The sequence below is a fragment of the Tamandua tetradactyla genome, chromosome 15 (genome assembly GCF_023851605.1).
Source record: "Tamandua tetradactyla isolate mTamTet1 chromosome 15, mTamTet1.pri, whole genome shotgun sequence".
Lineage (NCBI taxonomy): Eukaryota > Metazoa > Chordata > Mammalia > Pilosa > Myrmecophagidae > Tamandua > Tamandua tetradactyla.
Genome location: NC_135341.1, coordinates 39,767,891 through 39,787,516, shown reverse-complemented (window position 1 = coordinate 39,787,516; position 19,626 = coordinate 39,767,891). Strand labels below are relative to the sequence as shown.

General features: G+C 50.8%; 2 protein-coding genes across 3 annotated transcripts in view; one reads left to right on the top strand and one right to left on the bottom strand.

The window, feature by feature from the left end:
* The window catches only part of CCDC12 (coiled-coil domain containing 12), a 63,117-nt gene extending 50,757 nt beyond the window's left edge, over positions 1-12,360 (bottom strand). The window contains exon 1 of one of the 2 annotated variants that reach the window (XM_077129518.1): positions 12,310-12,360. In XM_077129518.1, the coding sequence (XP_076985633.1) occupies positions 12,310-12,336 (27 nt within the window). In that variant the 5' untranslated portion in view covers positions 12,337-12,360. Of the gene's footprint in view, positions 1-8,896; positions 9,032-12,309 lie in introns of those variants that run through there. The other variant, XM_077129516.1, reaches the window with a different exon arrangement.
* The window catches only part of NBEAL2 (neurobeachin like 2), a 29,929-nt gene continuing 21,556 nt past the window's right edge, over positions 11,254-19,626 (top strand). The window contains exon 1 of the mRNA XM_077129515.1: positions 11,254-11,495. Within this exon, the coding sequence (XP_076985630.1) occupies positions 11,445-11,495 (51 nt within the window). The 5' untranslated portion in view covers positions 11,254-11,444. The remainder of the gene's footprint in view (positions 11,496-19,626) is intronic.

Genomic DNA, 19,626 nt, shown 5'->3' with positions numbered 1-19,626 from the left:
CACCACTAAGGTCAAGGAAATTCTACAGTTGCAAAAACTAAGAAAAAGATTAAAAAACAGCATGAATTTCAAGATTCCTCTGTCTTTCACTCCCTGTCCCCTGTCAGTGAGGCCTTGGGAATACCCAGTAACATCCTGTAATGCCCAAGTCACCCAACAGGGAGACTGAGGCCTGAACAACTGTGTCAGAAGAGGACCTTGCTTGAAGCTCCCTGTTCAGAGCTCCTTTTGCTACATGAGACCTCCACAGCTGGTACAGAAAAGCTGGACAGTGAAGGATCCAAAATAGCCATGTATCTGTCTCAATAGCAGCAGTTTCCGGGTGAAACTCAGAAGCTCGCCCCTTGCCTAGTTCAGTCCTATCTTACCAGCATATTGGACCAAGGTGAGGTCTCATTTTCTTCCCTGTAGCTTTTACTGCAGAACCCCTACCTGCACAGCTCCAAGGAGGGGCCAGCACCAATTCTACAACAGAGAGAGTGCTTTAAAACTCAGTTATGAGGTAGCAAGCTCCCTGACATCCGACTCCAGGAAGGCAATCAGGGTTAAAGGACCCAGGGTAAGCACTGTGTGACTTAACAGTGACTTTATATGGTCCCTCACACTCTCTGGGTCTCAGCTGCCCCATCTGTAAAACAAAAGGTCCCATCCAGGAGTAAAAACATTTTTTTAATGGCAGATTATATCAATGTTAAATTTCTTGATATTGATAACTGCACCTAACTTATGTGACAATGAGTGTCCTTCTTCATATGAAATGTACATGGAAGTATTAAGTGTTCATGGAGCATCATGTATACAACCTACTCATTTATGTTTAGAAAATAGGTAGATAGAAGGATAGATATATACCGCAAATGTGGCATAAGGTTAAAAGTTGGTGGATCTGGGTATCTGGGTGGTGGTATATTAGAGTTCTCTGTATAGGTTTTGCATTATCGTTACAACTGTCTTTTAAGTTTGAAATTATTTCAGAATAAAAGCTTTTTTTTAAAAAAAATAGCACAACAGAAGGAGTAAGCATATATATCACACTTTCTACTTCTCAACTCCCTTCTGCAAATACCATCTCACTTAATCTTGATCGGGGAGGCAGGGGTTACTGGAGTCCACTTTCCACTGAAGAAGCAGAAGTTGAGGGAACTGAAGGGACTTATCTATCTATCAGTCTCAGAGTAGCAGAGTGGTAGAGTGACGTGGCAAAAATCAACTGCTCAAGAGGATGCTGGGAAGAAAACCTCTCAAGAGGACTGCTGGAAGATGATGAGTTAGGAAACTCCAAGAATCAGTCCCTCCACCAATTCAACTATTGGCACAACCTGGCAGGATGTGTGAATCAACTATGAAACCAGGGAATCTAGTAGAACACTGTACAGAGACTATCAATAGGAAGAGTGAAGTTATGTATGGAAAACAAAGAGAGCCGAAGACTACAGTAACAAAAATACAAAATTCCCTAAAGGGTTTCAACAGCAGACTGGAGCTGGCTGAAGAAAGAAATCAGTGAACCTGAAGATAAGAAAATTGAAACCATTCCATCTGAGGAGCAGAAAACAAAAAGAATAAAGAAAAGCTATCAGCGTCTGAGGAATCTGTGGACCATCACAACATACCAATATACACATTGTGGGAATCCTAGAAGGAGAAGAAAGAGAGAAAGAGGCAGAGAGAATATTCAAAGAAACAGTGGCTAAAAATTTCCCAAATTTAATTAAAGGCATGAATATATAATCCAAGATGCTCAACAAACTCCAAACAGCATAAGCCCAAACAGTATGTATGTGTGTCTACACACCACAGCATATTATAATTCAGTTGCCAAATGCCAAAAAAAGAAGAGAGAATTTTGAAAGCTGCAAGATTCCTTAGAAAGAATGAGAACTGAACACCCCATCTTGGCTGTGAATCTGCAAATTCACTTTCTACTTAATCTAACGCTTTGTACTAAAATGAACTCCTCATTCAAAAAATTAGGGCTAGGATGAGTAAAACCTAGAGACCAGGAAAATGCACTCTGCTTCCAATAGAACCAGGGCCAACTCCATCCACTATTACTCAGCAGAGAGGGCTGCGGGACCCCTCAGGCCCCTCCACTTTCAAGGAAAAGATGAGAAAGGATACACACCCACGCCTATTGAAGACCAATGTGCAAGACCTTGAGCTAGACACTTCACAGATATCGCATCACCTTTTCCTGTTCTCCCAGCTACTGATGAGGTAGGGAGCTTGATTCTGGCTTTACAGATAAGGATAGGGAGGCACAGAGTTTCCAAGACTTGTTCCAATGCCAAAGGTGTAATAAAAGGCTGAAATTAAAACCAAATCTGTTTGGCTGCAGAGCCCATGCTTCTTCCAGGATACCAAGCAGCCTGATGGTGGTTTTTGCATGTGAATTGGGAGGGAGACCCTTTCCTGGGGGCTGCTTGCTCCCAAGAACCATGACAGGATGAAGAAGGCTACAGGACCAGGGCCTGAAGTAAAATCTAGGGTTGGCAACATTTCAAAGCCTCCTTGTGGGAGGTTTCTTCAGCTCCCAGTTTCCTGGTCTACAAAATAAGGATGAAGCAACACCTACCACAAAGTGCTGCTTTGAAGCGTATAACTATACAGTTATACACTTTTATAACGTGACCATGTGAGTGTGACTACCTTGTGTCTGATACTCCTTTTATCCAGCATATGGACAGATAAGTAAAAACTTAAGAATAAAAAATAAATACATAATAGGGGGATTAAAGGTAAAAAAATTGGGTAGATTGAAATACTAGTGTCAATGAGAGGGAGGGGTAAGGAGTACAGAGGTAAGAGTTTTTCTTTCTTTTTCTGGAGTGATATAAACATTCTAAACTGATCATGGCGATGACTACACAACTATGTGATGATACTGTAAGCCACTGATTGTGCACCATGTACGGACTGTATGTGTGTAAAGATTTCTGGATTAAAAAAAAAAAAGGCAGGGGGGCTGCTATGAGGACTGAACAAGCCATGAGATCCCTTGACAAAGTACCATGCAGATGTTATGACTGCCAACCTGCAAAGAGGCTGTCAACAAAAGAGGCAGCAACCTCCTCAGCTGACTCTGTGAACAGACTGTGGGGATGTGGCCAAACACCATCAGAGACATAGGCAACTTCCTGAGAGATGCGAAGGATGTGGACAAGCCTGACACCTCACCTAGCACAATGGGCTCTCTATTACTCCCCTTAACTCTCACCAACGCATGCTAGCCCTGCCATCTGGCTCTCTTCTCCACCCTCACTCTACACTGGCCAGGGACCATCCCTGGTGCTCCCAAGTCAGAAAGTACCATGTTCCCCTGACTTGGCACTGCTCCCACTCTCCACGCTTCTCAGGTGTGTAGAACACTCTTGAATCTTCAGCATTCACCCCCACCGGGAGCACACACACAAACGGCCCTTGACAAGCATCTGCTGGAGACACCAGCCATGAAGACTGACCACTTCAGAGCCATGTGCCCCAACTCTAGGCTCACAAATGTCGATCTGATGGTCATCTGGATTTCCACCTAATCCCTCCCTCTTAGCTTTCAATAAATGGGAGTTCAGCAAACATTAGGGACACCTAAGTCAACAGGCCAGGCCTCTGACCTTGAGGCTTGCTCTTCCTGCCACCATAGGATAGACAATGCCTCCCTGAACAAAAGAAGGGAAAAGAATTGTAATAAAATAAGGTATCAGTGGCTGAGAGAGTTCACATACTCTTATGCAAGTTTCAGATAAATACTGCAATTTACCACAGTTTGCCAAACACCAACCAACACCATTCCTACCAACCCTAAAGAACACCTAGGGCTCTATGTGAGATAGAACTACAAAAGTTCCATGCACTATGATTACTTTCCAGATAAGTTCCTAAGCCAGATAAGTCCTGAAACCCAGAGGGGCCAGTCTCCAGAACATCAACTAGTTCCATCTTCCTATTTCATATTATTGACAGCCCTTTCCAACACGAAAAAGTTAGAATGAGCATAGTCCAAATACCCTTAAAGATTGGGAAAATGATAAAAGAAAAAGATGAAGTTATAACAGAGAAGACAGAATTTTACAAATGATTATGACTGCTGAATCATTATATTGATATTTCTTTTAGTTTCCATTGTCATGGAGCAGCTAGAAGGAAAAACCTAAAATTATGGGACTGTAACCCACCAAACTCTGAAATATGTTCTATAACTATTTGTGTAGTGTACTTTGAAATGTATTGCTCGTTTCTATACACGTTATATTTCACAATTTAAAAAAAGCCAAAAAATAAAAAAAGTAACAGGAGTTCAGGATCCACAGTTTCTTAAGAGTCAGACTAGAGGAAGTAAGTCTTCCAGAGATGCACTGCCCCCAAAAATCCAATAAGCCACATGTGGTTATTTGAATGTAAATTAATTAAAATTAAATATAATTAATAAAACATCACATCAGTCACATTTCAAGGACTCAAAAGCCACATGCAGCTTGGGGCTACCATATTGGAATTTACAGAATACTGCCATCATCTCAAAGTTCTACTGCAGAGATGCTGTAGTCTCTAGGGCCAGGTGAAAACAGGAATTGCTGTGGAATGTATGTTTTAGTTTGAAAGGGCAACACTACCAAACACCATAGATTGGTTGGCTAAAACAACAGGAATTTAATGTCTCAGAGTTTCAGAGGCTAGAAATTTAAAATCAAGGTGTCAGTAGATCATGCTTTCTCTGAAGTCTGTAGCTTTCTGGGAATGGCTTGCTGGCAACCGTAACTCAATCTCTGCCTCTGTCATACTGCCACCTCTCTTCACTCCCTGTCTCCTCCTGTGTCCAGATTTCCTCTGCTTATAAAGACTCCAGTCACCCACTCCGATTCAGTTTGGCTTCCTCTTAACCAATAACATCTTCAAAGATCTTATTTACAAATTAGTTCATGTCCACAAGACCAGAGGTTAGGACTTGAACTTGTCTTTGGGGGGACATGATTCAATCCATAACAACCTGTAAACTGAGAGCTAGACCTTGGCCTGAGTTCTGAGGGGCTGGTTAGGTGGACAACCTGTATCCTTCCCTCTGCCTCAGGGCAGCAACAGACAGCCCAATCTATGCTGAACGCTCAGGAAACTCAACAGCGCAAGGAATAAGTGTTTGCACCAAGTTAATCACCTTTAGGAGCCTCCATTTGGCTGGTAAGGAAGAAATTAGAGGGGGACAAGGTAACCTCACACTGTTCTAGTGTACACAGAGCTTCATCCCCAGAGCCTTGGCATATTCACTCACTCACCCAGCTTGGAACTTCTGGATCAGTATCAAGAAATGAGGTTCAAAAAAGATACAGACACTGAATTGCACACTTAAAAATATTTAAAATGTGCTGAGTGTTATGTGTTGGGAATGTTTGTTTCTTGTAATTTTTTTTAATTAACAAAAATTTTTTTAAAAAAATATTTAAAATGGCACATTTATGTTATACATGTTACCACAATAAAATTGGGGAGGAGGGGAAGAAATCCTACACCTATTATCCAATAGCTTCCCATTCTCCCTCTCCCCAGCCCCTGGCGACCTGTACTCTACTTTCTGTCTCTACAAATTTGCATATTCTCTGATACTTTCTTTGTAGTTACCATATGGCTTACATTTAACATCCCAAATCTATAAGATATTATTTGCTTTACTACGAATTAAGTTGAATAGTAATCATAAACTGTGTTTCTATACTCCAGTGTCCCCCATCTTTATGTAGTTCTTATCACAGATTACATGTTTACACACATAATTTTTTTGTGAGTCCAAAAAAATACAGAAATGTATGCCAGGGCTAGCTGCCCTCCCAGCTGGAAACCCTGACTCCTGCAAAACGTGGCCATTAAAACACCTAGTTCAGCATTTTCAGACCACACCCCTGCCCCCAATCACTCCCAATTGCTTGCTGTCAAATCCTCTAGACCACCCCCACCTTGCCTTCATGTCTCTGAATGTTTCCACCTATGAACTGCTTTCCTGAAACACTCTCTTTACCACCTACTCCTGCCATACAGGAGCCTAGATCCTTACATCAGAGGACTGAACTAAAACTGTAGAGCAACTTCATCCCTGAGAAAGCAGATTCCTTGAGTCTTATCTGCCAGTAGCAGGCAGTCTGTATTTCCTCCCCAAACTTCACCATTTATAGATGCCAGAAGAAAGGACTGTGGACTGGGAAATTAAGTTCAAGTTTAGATCCTTAACTGTCTTTCCCTACACACCTAATAAAACTGTCAGTCAAGAACTGTGGAGAATAAAGCTGCACCAGTACAGCATAGTACCGTGCTTTCCCCTTTATACAGTATGGTACCCCTCTTCCACTACAAGAGATTTTATGTTATTAAAGTACTTTCAAAGGCAACCTTGAGACTACAGAAGGAAGAGAGAAGAACCTGCAGAGTGTGTACAGTTTCCAGCCCAATCCTTAGTCTGACTGTATCTTCTCCAAAAGAGCCAGCTGGAGGAACAAGAAGGTCCAGGAAAGACCTCTCACCCTTGTTCTCAGGATGGGATAGGATGATCGCAGCTTGGTGTCTCCCAAGAGCCTCCTTCTCATCAACAGGGTAGAGGGCCAGAAACAGGATCCAGAGGGGCATCAAGGCCTGTGTGTAGGGGAAGCTTGACTCTGGGCATACATTCTTGTTTTTAAAACGTATATAGTGAAACATTTCATACCCCACCCCCTGCATCTGGGCAACTACTCTAAGTGCATAAAGAAAATCACCACCTGTTCTCATGTTTTCTCCAACCCTAAGATTCCCGTGACACCTCCTATCATGTGACCTTGGGCAAACCACCTAACTTTAACAGTCTTAGTGCTTCCACCTATAAAATAACAATAACCTTTGTCCTTTCTTTTTCTAAGGGTTGTATCAGAACCAGATAGGCTAAACTAGGCAGGTGGTATCATTCACCATGTTAAATTTGAAAACTTCATTACCTGTAATAAAGAAAATTCAACTGTTCAAGTTATAGAGGAAAAAGGGAGAACCGTATACCCCCATCTCCCTTTCTTTTTTTCCTTTACTGTGTAGCACCATCTCCACCTAACACTCAATATATTTTGCTTGGCTGTCTCCCAGCTAAACGGAAGATCCTTGGGGCAGGAGCTTCTACCTGATTCGCTCACTGCTGTCTTCAGTGCCTGAATGCCCGGTACATAGTAGGTATTCAGCATGAATTCCCAGCTCCAATAACCCATTCTGAACCAGGTCAAATGCCACTTTATCACCTGCTGCAGATCCACCATTGACTCCACAGCCTGGAAAAAAAAATTCTAATTTGCCCTTTCTAACTAGGAAAAGGGCTACAGAGAATAGGAAAACCAGGAGCTCCTGGATAGAGAGAGACGCCAGGAAAAGGATAAAGCTTCCAAAAAATTCAATAATGAAGTTTCACAATAACTCAAGTTTCTCAAGAAGAATGCAAGGAAACTCCAAGAGCCAGGGAACTCTCAATTCCAAGGGAGAAGCGATGTCATTTTTGAATGCACATTTTTCTAAAATGAATTCAGTCAAGACCTTTCAGAAGCCAGAACTGTGGAGATTTAACCCACTTAAAAGAACAACCAGTCCATATTTTTAGCCCACTGAGAGAATTCCACTTTAAAGGCCAGTTCACCTGAAGGTCTGGGCCTTCTTTCCCACCTTCCCTTGGCAGTGGGCCATCTTGCCCCCTGCATTCTGACCACAAACTCAGCCTCAATTACCTGACAAGGCCACGTGCTGCCAACAAAAGCAGACGCCAACAAGGCCAGTTTTCACTCTCCATAACTTCCCCTTCTGCTTTCCAAACACAGGATCCCAGACAGCCACTTGAAAGGAAAGTAGGGGCCAAACTCATGTGCCTATTTTTTGAAAGTTGGAAAGTGGAGTCCCTGTTTCCACCATCGCCGGCAGGTCTAGATATTCAAAATTCTTTGCAGTTTGTGTTTTGTAGTGCTCAGAACAGTTCCATTCATCCAACAACAGAACCAACAACCTCACTGCTCGCTAGACAACAGGGCCCTTTCCCGCACCTCAATATAACCCAGTGAGACTAAAAATGTAGGGGCTGCTATTTCCCATTGGAGACATGAATAAACCTGGACTCTAGGAGATGAAGCGATTTGTCCCAAGTCTCACAGCCCAAGACAGGAAAAAGTTCAGAGTTCTCCTTCCTCTCGATTATTTCAGGAAAACAAACAAAGTAGATTCGGAATCAGGCAACTTTGATGTCAAACGAGTGCAAGAAAAAATGCCTTGAGTTTGGCAACTAATAGGACTGGGAGACCTATGTCCAGAAAAGTAGCCTGCAAAAGAACTAAGCGCTCTCCTCGTTCTCTGTGGTCCACCCTAACCAAGAGATGGGTCTTTTTCTTTGGAGTTTTGGACTCAACGACCCCAGACTCATGTCCAAGAAAGAGTCACTAGCTGCCGCGCCCAAGGCTCGTTAAAAGGACAGGGGAAGGTCTGCTAGACCCTCAAAATCGAGAGTGAGAGAAAAACTGAATCAAGAGTAAAAAGAAGATTTAGCACGCTGAGGCTGGAACAAATCACGCCTAACGACCCAATGACTTTCTAAAACTAGAAGCTGTCCTGGATGTACAAACAACACCCGGCAGTAGCCAAAAGGAACGCAAGAAGCCGCGCCTCCGGCGACTGGGAGTACCAACCACTGCCCCACCGGTCCCCGCGCATGCGTGACCATCGCACCGGCGGCAACTCGACTCGCGTCGACTTCCACCATCCTTCGTGAGCCGGCGCCAACAACTCGCGCATGCGCTAGTTGCCCGCGCATGCGCGTGCTTGCAACTACCGTTCCCTTCGTCGTCTAATGCTCTTCCACCCCGTTCCCGAACCTCAGCGTGGGCTGTTCCAGCCACGGTTCTCACGCTCCATTCCTTACCTTTCGCCCAGTTTTCTCCCGTAAAGCTTTCAGCCGTTCCTTTCGCCGCAGGGCCTCTTCCTCTAACCGGCCCATACCGGCAGCAGCCGCCGCCATCTTGCCACCAACACACCCCCCCCTCTACCCCCGCCCTGCATTGAGCAGGCCCCAGGAGACGTGATGAAAGTCTCACGGCCAATCCAGGACCGAGATTGGGAGAGTGGGATGTCCTGAAAGCCAATCAATGCAGAGTTACTGTAGGAGAGCCCGCCCCCTCGTTCCCCAGCAACTCACTTAGCGGGCGGGATCGGGCAAAGAAAAAGGAGCTAAGGCTCGATTCGTCCAATGCCAACCGATGGGAAAGTCGTAAGTGGAATTAGACCTGAGAGAAGGAGAAAAGAGCGCGTCGATCGCTTCGCTTTGCCTAAGCACAGGCCATGTCGGCCTCATGGAATGCCAAGACCCATCCTAGTCCACTTGTCCTTATTCTTTAAAACATTGTCTTCAGAAAGCCTTCCATGGCCTCCCCTACTCCAGTCCAACATAAGGTCTGCTTCCGACCCACCTCCCAGCGGCCCGTGTCTCCCTGGACTCACCTGTTCAGTGCCCCTGGGGTTTTCTCATTCCAACCTCTGACAAAGCCTGGCTTGATCGCCACTTCCTTCTGGGTACATGGATGATCCCTTTCCACCCCCACTCCACACCTGGAGCCGCAAAATACCTGGGGATCAGACTACCTCCCCTGGAGAAGGACGAATCCCAACAGGAGCAGGCTGGCAGGACTTCCAAGAAACCCACTAAATTTAGGAAGGGTTGGCTGGGCCTCGGCTAAAGCAGGTGGCCATGGGGTGTCCAGCTGCCAGTGTCTTCTTCTCTGCATTAATCAGCAAGACGGATAACAGAGAGGCCATTTAGGCAGTGTGTAGAGGCTGGATGAAATTATGATCTTCTGAAAGCAAATTGGGGGTCCCCAAAGCCGTGCCCCCTCCCGCTTGCAGATAGAAGGCCGCGCCCTTCCAGGGGACACAACTCTGCCTACCCTCTCTCAGCCAGGGTGTTCCTTGCCTGGGAGTTCCTCTCCCAGACTGGCCACAGATAGACACCCACTCCTCCCTTCGGGGGCCCCTGTGCTACAGACCCTTTCCAGTCCAGCGCCACCTCTCAACCCATCTTACATGAGTCCTTCACTTTCTCTCCCCTGCAGTGGATGGGGATCCCTGTCAGGACCTGGCACTTAATGTAGTAAGTGCTCACCAAATGTCAGCTAAGAGGTAGGGTGAACGAGGTAGGAAAAAAAGGCCAGGCTGGAGGGGCTGCCCAAGAAGCCCAGGAGGACAGGACAGAATGAAGGTCAGGACAATCTCTTTCTTCTCTGGGCCACCAGAGATCCAGGGGTCTCCAGTCTGGCCAAATCCTACTACCGCCTGAGTCGTGCCTGCCTTTCCCTGCCCTCTGTTTTCCCCTACCTCCACCAGGATTCCCCCAAGCGTTGCGCAATCCCCATGAACTCCCGCACTTCCTGGGCTGGCCCTTCAGGAAGCTGGGAAAGGAACCCAGGGGTGATAGTAGCATGGTCCATCACCGTCAAGCCTTCTGCCCCTGACTCCCCAAATGGTCCTCATTTGGCCAGTCTGGTTTCCCCAAGTGGTCCTCATTTGGACAATCTGGTTTCTCTATCTGTAAAACAGACGGATGAGGTATCCGCTTCATGAGGTTAAAGGAGAGGAATTATTTGAAGCAAGCGTCAGGTCCTGGGGGCACATCCAAGGAAGGATCTTGGAAGGCTTCCTGGGGGTGGGAACTAGTAGGGATTGCCTGACGGAAGGTTCGGCTTCCCGCTATCTTCACAGGTATTTCAAACTTGTCTTGCATTCTCTGATACCCTCCCCCCTACACACACACACATTCCTCGACCCAAGCAGTAGAAACTCAAAAGTGGCTCTTCGCTGTCTCTAAAGAGGTTAGAAAAGCACGTGGCATGTCCTAAACGCTACATGTTGTCGTCGTCGTGATGTCTGTTATTAACAAACTGAAGGACCGTGGCCGACTAGAGCGTGCAGCATCCCCACACAGCCCGCAGTCTCTTCTCCGGTTCCGCGGATCTGTCCCTCGAGCGAACGGCGGTAACTCCAGCCACAAAGACTGCGTCCCCGGAGGACTTAGGACCAGGGAAATCCTGGGATCCCCGACCGCGACCCTCCTCTCGGAGGCTCCGAGGCACGGATGGGGGCGCGGCCTGCGGGGGCGGGGCTGCGAGGAGCCCTCTCGGCTCCTCCTCCGCCGGCTCCCCGCCCTTCTCACTGTCCCGGGAGAGGCGGGGCGGTAGCGGCGGCTGGCCGGGAGGAGGAGGAGGAGGAGGAGGAGGAGGAGGAGGAGGAACCAGCGGGCTTGGGTGGCTCTGTGCGGCGGGGGCAGGGACGGCGAACTTCCCCCAGTACTACCGCACCGCACCGCTCCGCCCCAGAGTAACGCCCTCAGCCCATGGGCCTGGCGGGGGGCAGACGGCGGGCGGCGCGGAGGAGGCGGTGGCGGCAGGTGGCGCGCAGCGAGGCCGGAGCCGGGCCGGGCCATGGCCGCCTCGGAGCGGCTGTACGAGTTGTGGCTGCTCTACTATGCGCAGGTGAGCCCGCCCCGCCCCGCGCCCGCTGTGTCCCAGCTCCGCGCGTCCGGTGCCTGCTGCACCTGTGCCGGGTGCCGCCGGGACCGCGTACGTGCGCGCGCGTGCGGGCGCGCTCGGACTCCGCACATGTTTGCGCCCCCGGCCGGCAGGTTGCCTTTGGCTCAAACACCCAGGGGACGGCCCTCAAGGACGCTTACTTCACGGGAGCCCCTCAGGCTGGGGCTGCCCAATCTGAGTGGTACCGGAGGAGAGGAGCAAGGCTGGGACGGCCCGACATTTCCCCTTTTATACATAGAGAAACCGAAGCCCGGAGAAAATGAGAGACGGGTTGGGAAGGAAAAAGGAGACTCTTTGCATTTAAGCTGCCCCTTCTGTGGGCGTGACCCCGCTGGGTGTCGTAGCCTATGGGTCTGAGAGTGGGCTGGGGGTGCTGGCAGGCATCGAGTGATAAACTGCTTTCGAACTTGGGGCGGCTCCACCCCCAGTCATGCTGAGGATTGGACTTGGGACCCCTCCAGGAGCCAGAAGGATTTGCCACAGATTCCGAGAGCAAAAGGGGGGCGGGGGTTTGAGGCCAGGAAAAATGTCTGTGAGGCACGGAGGAAACTCCTGGGTTTCCCATTCCTGACCACTTCAGTTGACCTCAGAAGGTGAGGGTAGTGACTCTGACCCCAGTCTCCCCACAGAGCCGACAACCTAGTGTTGCCCAACTTCTGTGTCTCATATACATTGACCCCCACTTTCCTTCTGTGCCCACAGCAGGGAGGAATCCTAGGGTCACGCCCAACCCTCCACAGCCTCACCCAGCACTAACCTGCTCTTTACACCTGCCTGGCATCATGCTCCTGGCTCAGGTGTGCCCTTGGCACAATGAACCATTGTGTGCTACTGATTGGCTTGTCACTGGGGGGGGGGGGGGGGCGGAGTTCATGCTCAGACCAGCTGTCCATCCATGAATAGGCTGGCTGGACTGCAGGCCCAGTCTGGGGCCCCTGAGACCTGGAGTCCAGACTGTAAGTGTCACAGCCTGTTTAGTCCACTAAGGTTATAAGAGATTCAATTCTCTGGCAAGAGTTGGTGTGTAGAGTAGAGTGCGTCTTCTGTGTGACCCAGGACAAGCTCTTTGCACCCCTGAGCCTCTCTTCCCTGTCTGTAAATTTGGCACAGCCCCCAGAGGTGGTATAGGTTCTGCAGGGGAGCACACATTAGGTGCAAAGGGGCCCAGAAGGAAACCTGTCCCTGGTCCTCCTGCCTCTGCTTCTGTAGCTGTGGGCAGTTCCTTGGGCCTCAGTGTCTTTCCCTGTGACCGGATGTATCTGATGAATACTGATGGTGGCTCTTCAGCCTGGGTGGCATGCTGCTGCTGGTGGTGGTGTCTTGGTTCAGCCCCTTAGGACTACCACCGGCATGCTTCTCTCCTCCTGCCCCTTCTAGCTGGGCTGTACATCTGGGCAGTTCCTATACCCCACCTCTTAATGACTTCATCTCAAGAGGTTATTAGCACTGACACCTATGCTGAGTCTGCCCCCCTCCCTCCATATATGCTCACTTCACAGGGTGGGTATGGAGCACAGGCTGGCCAGTTGTGGCCTTGGAAGCCTGGGCAAGCAAGGGCAGCCTGGAGCCAGGCAAACAAATTCAGGATATGAGTGCAAACCCGAGAGCCGGGTGGAGCCAGGCCTCCTGGGGAGAGGAAACGCTGGTCAGCCTCCCAGCACTGCCTTCCTGCCCTCCCAGTCCTGCTCCTGGAACACCGTCCCCACCCTCTGTGCTGAGATCCCTGGGAAGGGTGGTTTAGTTCAACAGTGAGTCCCACTAGGTACCTTTTGTGGGGGAGGGAGAATGCAAGATAAGGAGCACAACTGATAGAAGGTGTTAAAAGACCCCAGAAGAGGCCAGCCATGCAGCCAGAGCCTCTGCCAACACCAGCACCCCTCCCTTCAGCAGTGAAAGCTGACATCAGCTGGTAAACCTGTTTCCCCAGTTTGGGCCTGGGCAAGTGGGCGGAGACCCCAGCAAGCTCCCAACTTCCTGCCCTTCCTCTCCTCTCACCAACTGAGTTCAGAGCCACCTCTTTCCTACCCCAGCCTCTTGGGCCCTGATCAGCTGCGGAGTAGGGGTGAGAGTGGGGGGTTGGCACAGGTAATGAAGGGGCTGTCAGGAAGCTACTGAAATAAGGAGGGAGGGAGGGGCCAGAGCATCCCTTGGATGTCACTCTGCAGAGGTTCTTGAGGTACTGGTGGAGAAACCAAGGCAGGGACATGCCAAGGTCATCAGACAGGTTTGGGGGCAGAGTCAGGCAGGGCTCTGGCCAAGGCTTCATCATCTGTTTCTTTACCTAGGAAAGGTTTAGTCCTGTGGGCAGGAAACCTCAGGTGGGTTTCCACTGTGGGATGGTGCCGGCTATTTCCTCTGCTTGGACCCCCTCACTCCCGTTTAAGAAGGCTTCCCTTCCCTGTTCCCTCTAGATCAAGCTGGACACAGCTCAGACATGCCCCCATTTTAGCCCTCATTGTGCTTGCCACTCCTCTGTTACCCCAGCACCTCACATTTAGTAGGCACTCCTTGGTTATTTGCTGAATAAATGGGTGGAGGAGATGGGCTTCATAGCAGTGACCAATCAGGGAAGTCATCCCAGCGGAGGCTGATTTTGAGTTAGACCTTGAAGGCTGAGGGGCTGGGAACAGAAAGAGCAAGCACAAGCCCGTGGAAGTGAAAAATACCAGAGGCAGGGCAGTATGATGGTGGCTCAGCAGGCAGAATTCTCACCTGCCATGCTGGAGCCCTGGGTTCAATTCCCGGTGCCTGCCCATGTGAAAAAACAAACAACAACAAAAAAATACCAGAGGCAACTTGTCGGGAGTGAGGGGGAGGGAAGAGGTAGCCAAGGACTCCTGGTGAATGATTGGAGGCACATCTAGAGGACCCTCAATGCACCAGGACTTCCCCAGGGAGGGTGTGATGGGGCAGGGAGTAGGAGGAAGGTGAGAGGATAGGGGAACTGGGGACAGTACTGGATAGGCTAGTAATTGGGCAGCAAGTAAAAGTTATACAAAATAGCATGCAAATGCTGGCCCCTTCTCTGACTGGTGCAGTGGTGTTGCTCAACAGCTTCTAGTGAAAGGAGGTATTGAGGGGCATGGAGAGCTGAGAGGTGCTCAGAGTCACAAAGGTCAGAGTAGGGCAAGCACTCAGGTTACTGGTGGAGAGCCTAGAGTGAATTCACCCAATTCTTCAATTAGGCCACTGAGGGCTCAACAGGTTCTAAGTAGGTCAGGTCCAGAACTGGGGTTGATTTTGCATCTGCCCTAACTTCCTTTCCCTTGCCGCTGAGCTTTTTTGTCTCATGGAAACCTTGTCCAGGTCCTCTCCTCCTTCTGGGACCTTACCTAGGTCATATTCCCTCTCATGCCTCAGTTTATCCTCTTGGAATGGAGGAAGGAAGGTGGAATAGCCTCTTGGGTGCTTGATCCCCTTCCATCCCTCAGAGGGGTTTCCTCCTCCTGCCTCCATTACCGAGGCATAGGAAGGGGGTGGACTAAGGTGATGGGGAGATCAGCACAGAGTTCAAGGTTGGGGGAGGCGCTGGTAATCCCTGGAGTTGCTATGGAAACTGGGGAACTGATGGGGAAGTGTGGTGTCCCCATGGAAACAGGGTCGGTTACTATGGGGACCCTGGAAGGAAATCCCCTGTTTCCATAGTGATAGGACTAGGATAGTTTAAAGCCCTGAGGGTTTTTATGAAGACCAAGAGGTCCTCCCCTTTCATGACCCCCCCTTCCCAGGTGAGGATATGAGACTGGCCCTGGACACCCAGCCCCTGTCCTCAGTGTCCCTGCCCCTGATAAAATCTCCATCTTCCTGCCTCATCCCATGGGTTGAGATCCTCCCAAGGCTGACCTCTAGTCTTCCTGTTGTAGTTACAAACCACCTTTGGCTTGACATTGCCCTTCACCTCCTAATGCTGAGCAGGGAGGTCCCCAGGCCTAGGAGAGGACATCTAGAACAGACCCTACCCCATACTGTCCCATTTCTGCTTGCCTGTCCCTGGAGATGGGGCACCCTCTACCACCCAGGCAGCTCTGACTAGGAGGAGTCACCCACTATTGAGCTGCCATCTATTCTAAGATACTCCCACCTCTGGTTCTGGCATGAGGGCCACCAGAATACTGTGCCTGGGACCACTGTCTAAGGAGTAGCCCATGAGATCTCAGCTCTGATGATGAGCCTAGTCTGCCATTTATCTGTTGCAGAGGTGGGTGGGTAGGAGATGCTTGCCCCAGAATGTCACGGGCTTGGGAAGGTGAGACGCCCTGGATTTCGGGGCAGAGTTTCCGTTCACCTTGCCCTTCCCATGTGCTAGGTGGGTGTGACTCGAGAACTTTTACCCTTTAAGTAAAGAGATGGTTTTAAAGAGACAGCCAAGACTCAAAGAGGTTAAGTAACAAGCTGGCAAGTGATAGAACCAGTACTGGACTCTAGAACCCAGGCCCTCAACCCATGATTCCACTCTGTCAGTACCAATCCCTGAGAACTCCCTGGACGACAGACCGGGGTGGATCTTGAGAAAGGTGCTGGCACTTGGTCGTGGGGGTGGTATTTAGGCAGAGGAAATGTGGAAAGCAAAGCAGATACAGGCTGGGTGAGAGTAAGGGTAACAGTAGGTAGTGTCCTCGGACCAGGGGTTTCAGGGGGTGTGGGGGGTGTCAAGGCTGGAGGTGAGGGGAGGCCACCCAGGCAGGGCCTTCGAAGCTGGGGGGGAAATCTATGGACTTGTGCTAAAGATGGGAGCTTGTCATAGGGCAGGTGACTGGCTGAACAGGCAGCGGTGGTGACCAATGTCTACTGGATATCCACTGTTTATCAGGTGCTGTTCAAATGCTTTTCAGGTGTTGCCCCATCGTAAACCATGGGCGAGATGGTGCTGAGGTTGGGGCAGGGGGTTTAGGCAAGACCTGGGCCCTGAGGTGAAGCACGAGGCTTGAAACAGGGCAGTTGGGATCTGGGAACAGCACGATCAGGGGCTTCTTGGCCATTAGGTCATCAGCAGCTCAGTAAATCCACAGCCTGGGGTCCTTGCCCCTCAGTAGACAGCCTCCTTCCCCACTTCCTCTTGCCACGCCACAGCTGCCTGCCCCTTCCTGGGTTACCTCAGAGTTCAGGAGAAACCGCAATCCAGGGACTGCTCAGGCTGGCCCTGCCCTTGGAACACTTGCCCCCACCTAGTGCCCATGCCCCCCTGAGGACTCTCTGAATGCCCTCAGGGTTGTGTGGACATGAATGTGGGGGTCCCTACAGGGGTGACATGAGACCTCTCCTCCTAGGGACACCAGCCCCCAGCAATACCCACACCGTTTCACTTACTTGTGGGCGCAGGGCCTCTGAGGAGAGCTTGTCCTGTATGGTTGCTCCTAACCTGCCCTCGGGGAAGGGGTGGGATTGGAGCCCTCCCCACTTAGGCTGGGGTAGGGGCTGGGCTAGCCCTGCCCGTTTTTCCTTCTCAGAACTTAACAAAGGAAGGGAGAAACCAGCCGGGCCAGAGCCCAGGCACCACAGCTACCCCTTCCCAGCTCTGGACACCACGCACAGCACTGCCACCATGCTCACAGCCGCCGGCCTCCCTCTGCCTTCCAGCCCCCACCCCAGCAGGGACTCCTGTAACCCCAGCACTGCAGTCGTAAGCCACCAGGCCTGGGTCAGAGCCGGGCCAAGGTTCCCTAGAGAGAAGAGGTGAGATCCACAGGGGTAGGACAAGCAGCTATTCCCACCCTACTCAGTGCCGTGCTTTACAGACCCTTCCTGCTCCTCCAGAGCCCACAAAGCCTGCGCTGATTACCCAGCCCTGAGCCTGGACCTGCTGGAAGTTTGCAGGACTGGATAGGCTGGGGGTGTGGCTCTAAAGAAAGAAATCAAGAGTGTGCAGAGGCTGAGGGACCCACACAGGTGTGGGAAGGCCAGACCCAGGTGTTGGTCACAAGGAGTATAGGGTGGGAGGTTCCTGCATAAGTATCAAAGCCTGCGTCACAGAAGGGAAGGGGGAAGTCGGTGGGCAGAGGTCTGGACAAGAAGACATGAATCAGAGATGGGGAGGGGGGAAAGGCCGGAGACCCAGACCTTAGTTGGATTGGGGGCCTTGAAGGCCAGAACCAGCAGTTGGGACTTTATCCCAGGTTCAGGGACAGGAGGGACATGATCAGATCTAGACTCTCAGATGTTCAGCAAGTTGCAGACAGCCAAAAGGGCCCACATTTTGGGTGAGGGATGACTCTGATTGGATGAGGATAGTTTTGGGATAGAGAAGGAGAAGATGGTGTTGGGACGTTCTTGAAGGCAGATAGGGGTCTTTGGAGGTCACAGAGGAAAGGTCAGAGAACATGTGGTCAGCTTGGGTGGGCAGGTTGGCTAGCAAGCAGGAGTGGTCCAGGCCTAGAACAAAGTTCTGGCTTTTAGCATCCTCAAAGGTGTAGCTGAAGCTGTAGTGGTGGATGAGGGATCCCCTTTAGGGCCTCTATTTCCCTATCTGTAACGGGAAGGGTTCATAAGAAATGGTCCAGGAGCCCTGGCCAGCTATGGTTTTTCAGAGCTGGGCATTTTGGTTTCCTTGCTCTCTGGTGGGGAGGAGAGGTGTAGACAGAGGTAGGGGAGCAGGGAGGCTGCCAGCAGCAGAGAGTGGGGATGACTGACAGAGAAATGTTATAGTGATGTGTGCTAGCACTTTGTGGCCACAGCCATTCTCTGGGTTGCCCGGGCCTCCGATCTATACCAAAATGTTCAAGGAATGTGCTAACCACAGGGTGGAGAGCGGCATTGCCTGGGTTTCTCATAGGCTTGGCCTAGGTCTGTTGAGGTTAGATCCCTACTTCTATACTTAGGGCCCAAGGCCTGGTGCTATGATCTAGGAGATCATAGCCCCAGGAGGCAAAAATTAGCCATTCATCCAAAGGTATTTCTGGAGGTCTTTGGACATGAGGGTCATGACACCTGGGGAACATCCTCTGGCCTGTAGGGTGCTGACTATGATGTGTCCATTGCCCCATTAATTACCCTTCTCCAGCCTAGACCCTGCCCAACCTCTCAGACCCTGGCAAAGAAAGTTGCCACTTGGCCTCAAACAGTTGGGATGGGAGTTCCAAATGGTTCCAGTACAGTTGGGATGGAAGGAGAAAGCAAGGAGTTCATGCCCAGGCCAGGACTCACCCCCATACCCTGAGAGGGGCTTAGAGGTTGGGCAGGTTAGGGCCCCTGACCTCCAGGTCCTGCCCTAGACTCGAAGCCTGTTAGGTTAGCCTCTGGCCTGCAAATCCCACCCAAGCTATGGTGGCCCCGCCCCTCCATGCCAGGTCCCCCCTCCTGGAGCTCTAAGCCCCGCCCCCAGTGCTGGGTCCTTCACAGCCTCCCTAGTTGGGCTCTAAGGGCCTCAGGGCCCCCCCCCCCATCCCTGCGGTCTGCCGGGAGGAAGCAGCTCCCCTCCCCCACCGTGACTCTGCGCTTCCTGCCCGGGCCCCAGGCAGAAGGGGACAGGAGGGGACGTTTCCCGTGCACACCGAAGTTTCCCTGGCGGCGCCCAGGTTCGGGCACGGCTGTTGCCCCTCTTGCCCATGGAATCAGCTCTAGGGCCAGGGGTCCAGGTAACCTGCGTAGGCGGGCAGAGGTTCCTTGGGTAAGATAGGGCGTTCTGCCAGGATGCCCCACCTGCATGTGTGTTTCGGGGGTGTGGGAGTGGAGGGTGGGTTGTGCATGTGCATGGGCCTCCCTCTTCAGAGGTGCACATGCATCCTGGGATCCACAGTCAAGGAAGGTTTCCTGGAGGCCATGGCTGCTGAGCTGGGAGAAGGTGGTAGTTGAGGTCCCTGCCCAAGGCTTTGGGTACAGGGTGTCTGGTATGTGGGAGACATTCTTTAGCCCCAGCACCAGTGTGGGCCACAGCCACACCCCAAGCACAGTATATACTCAGGCCCCTCCCCTGCCCCTGTCAGGCCTGCCTGGGTCCCCAAGGGTTAGGGAAATGAGAGCAGAAGCTGGGAGGAGCAGGTGGGGGGCCTGGGAGGAATGGTCAGTACATGTCACAATCCCCTGTGCTGACTTTCCAACTTCCTGTCCCTCCTCCCCACACCTCTACCTCCAATCCTTG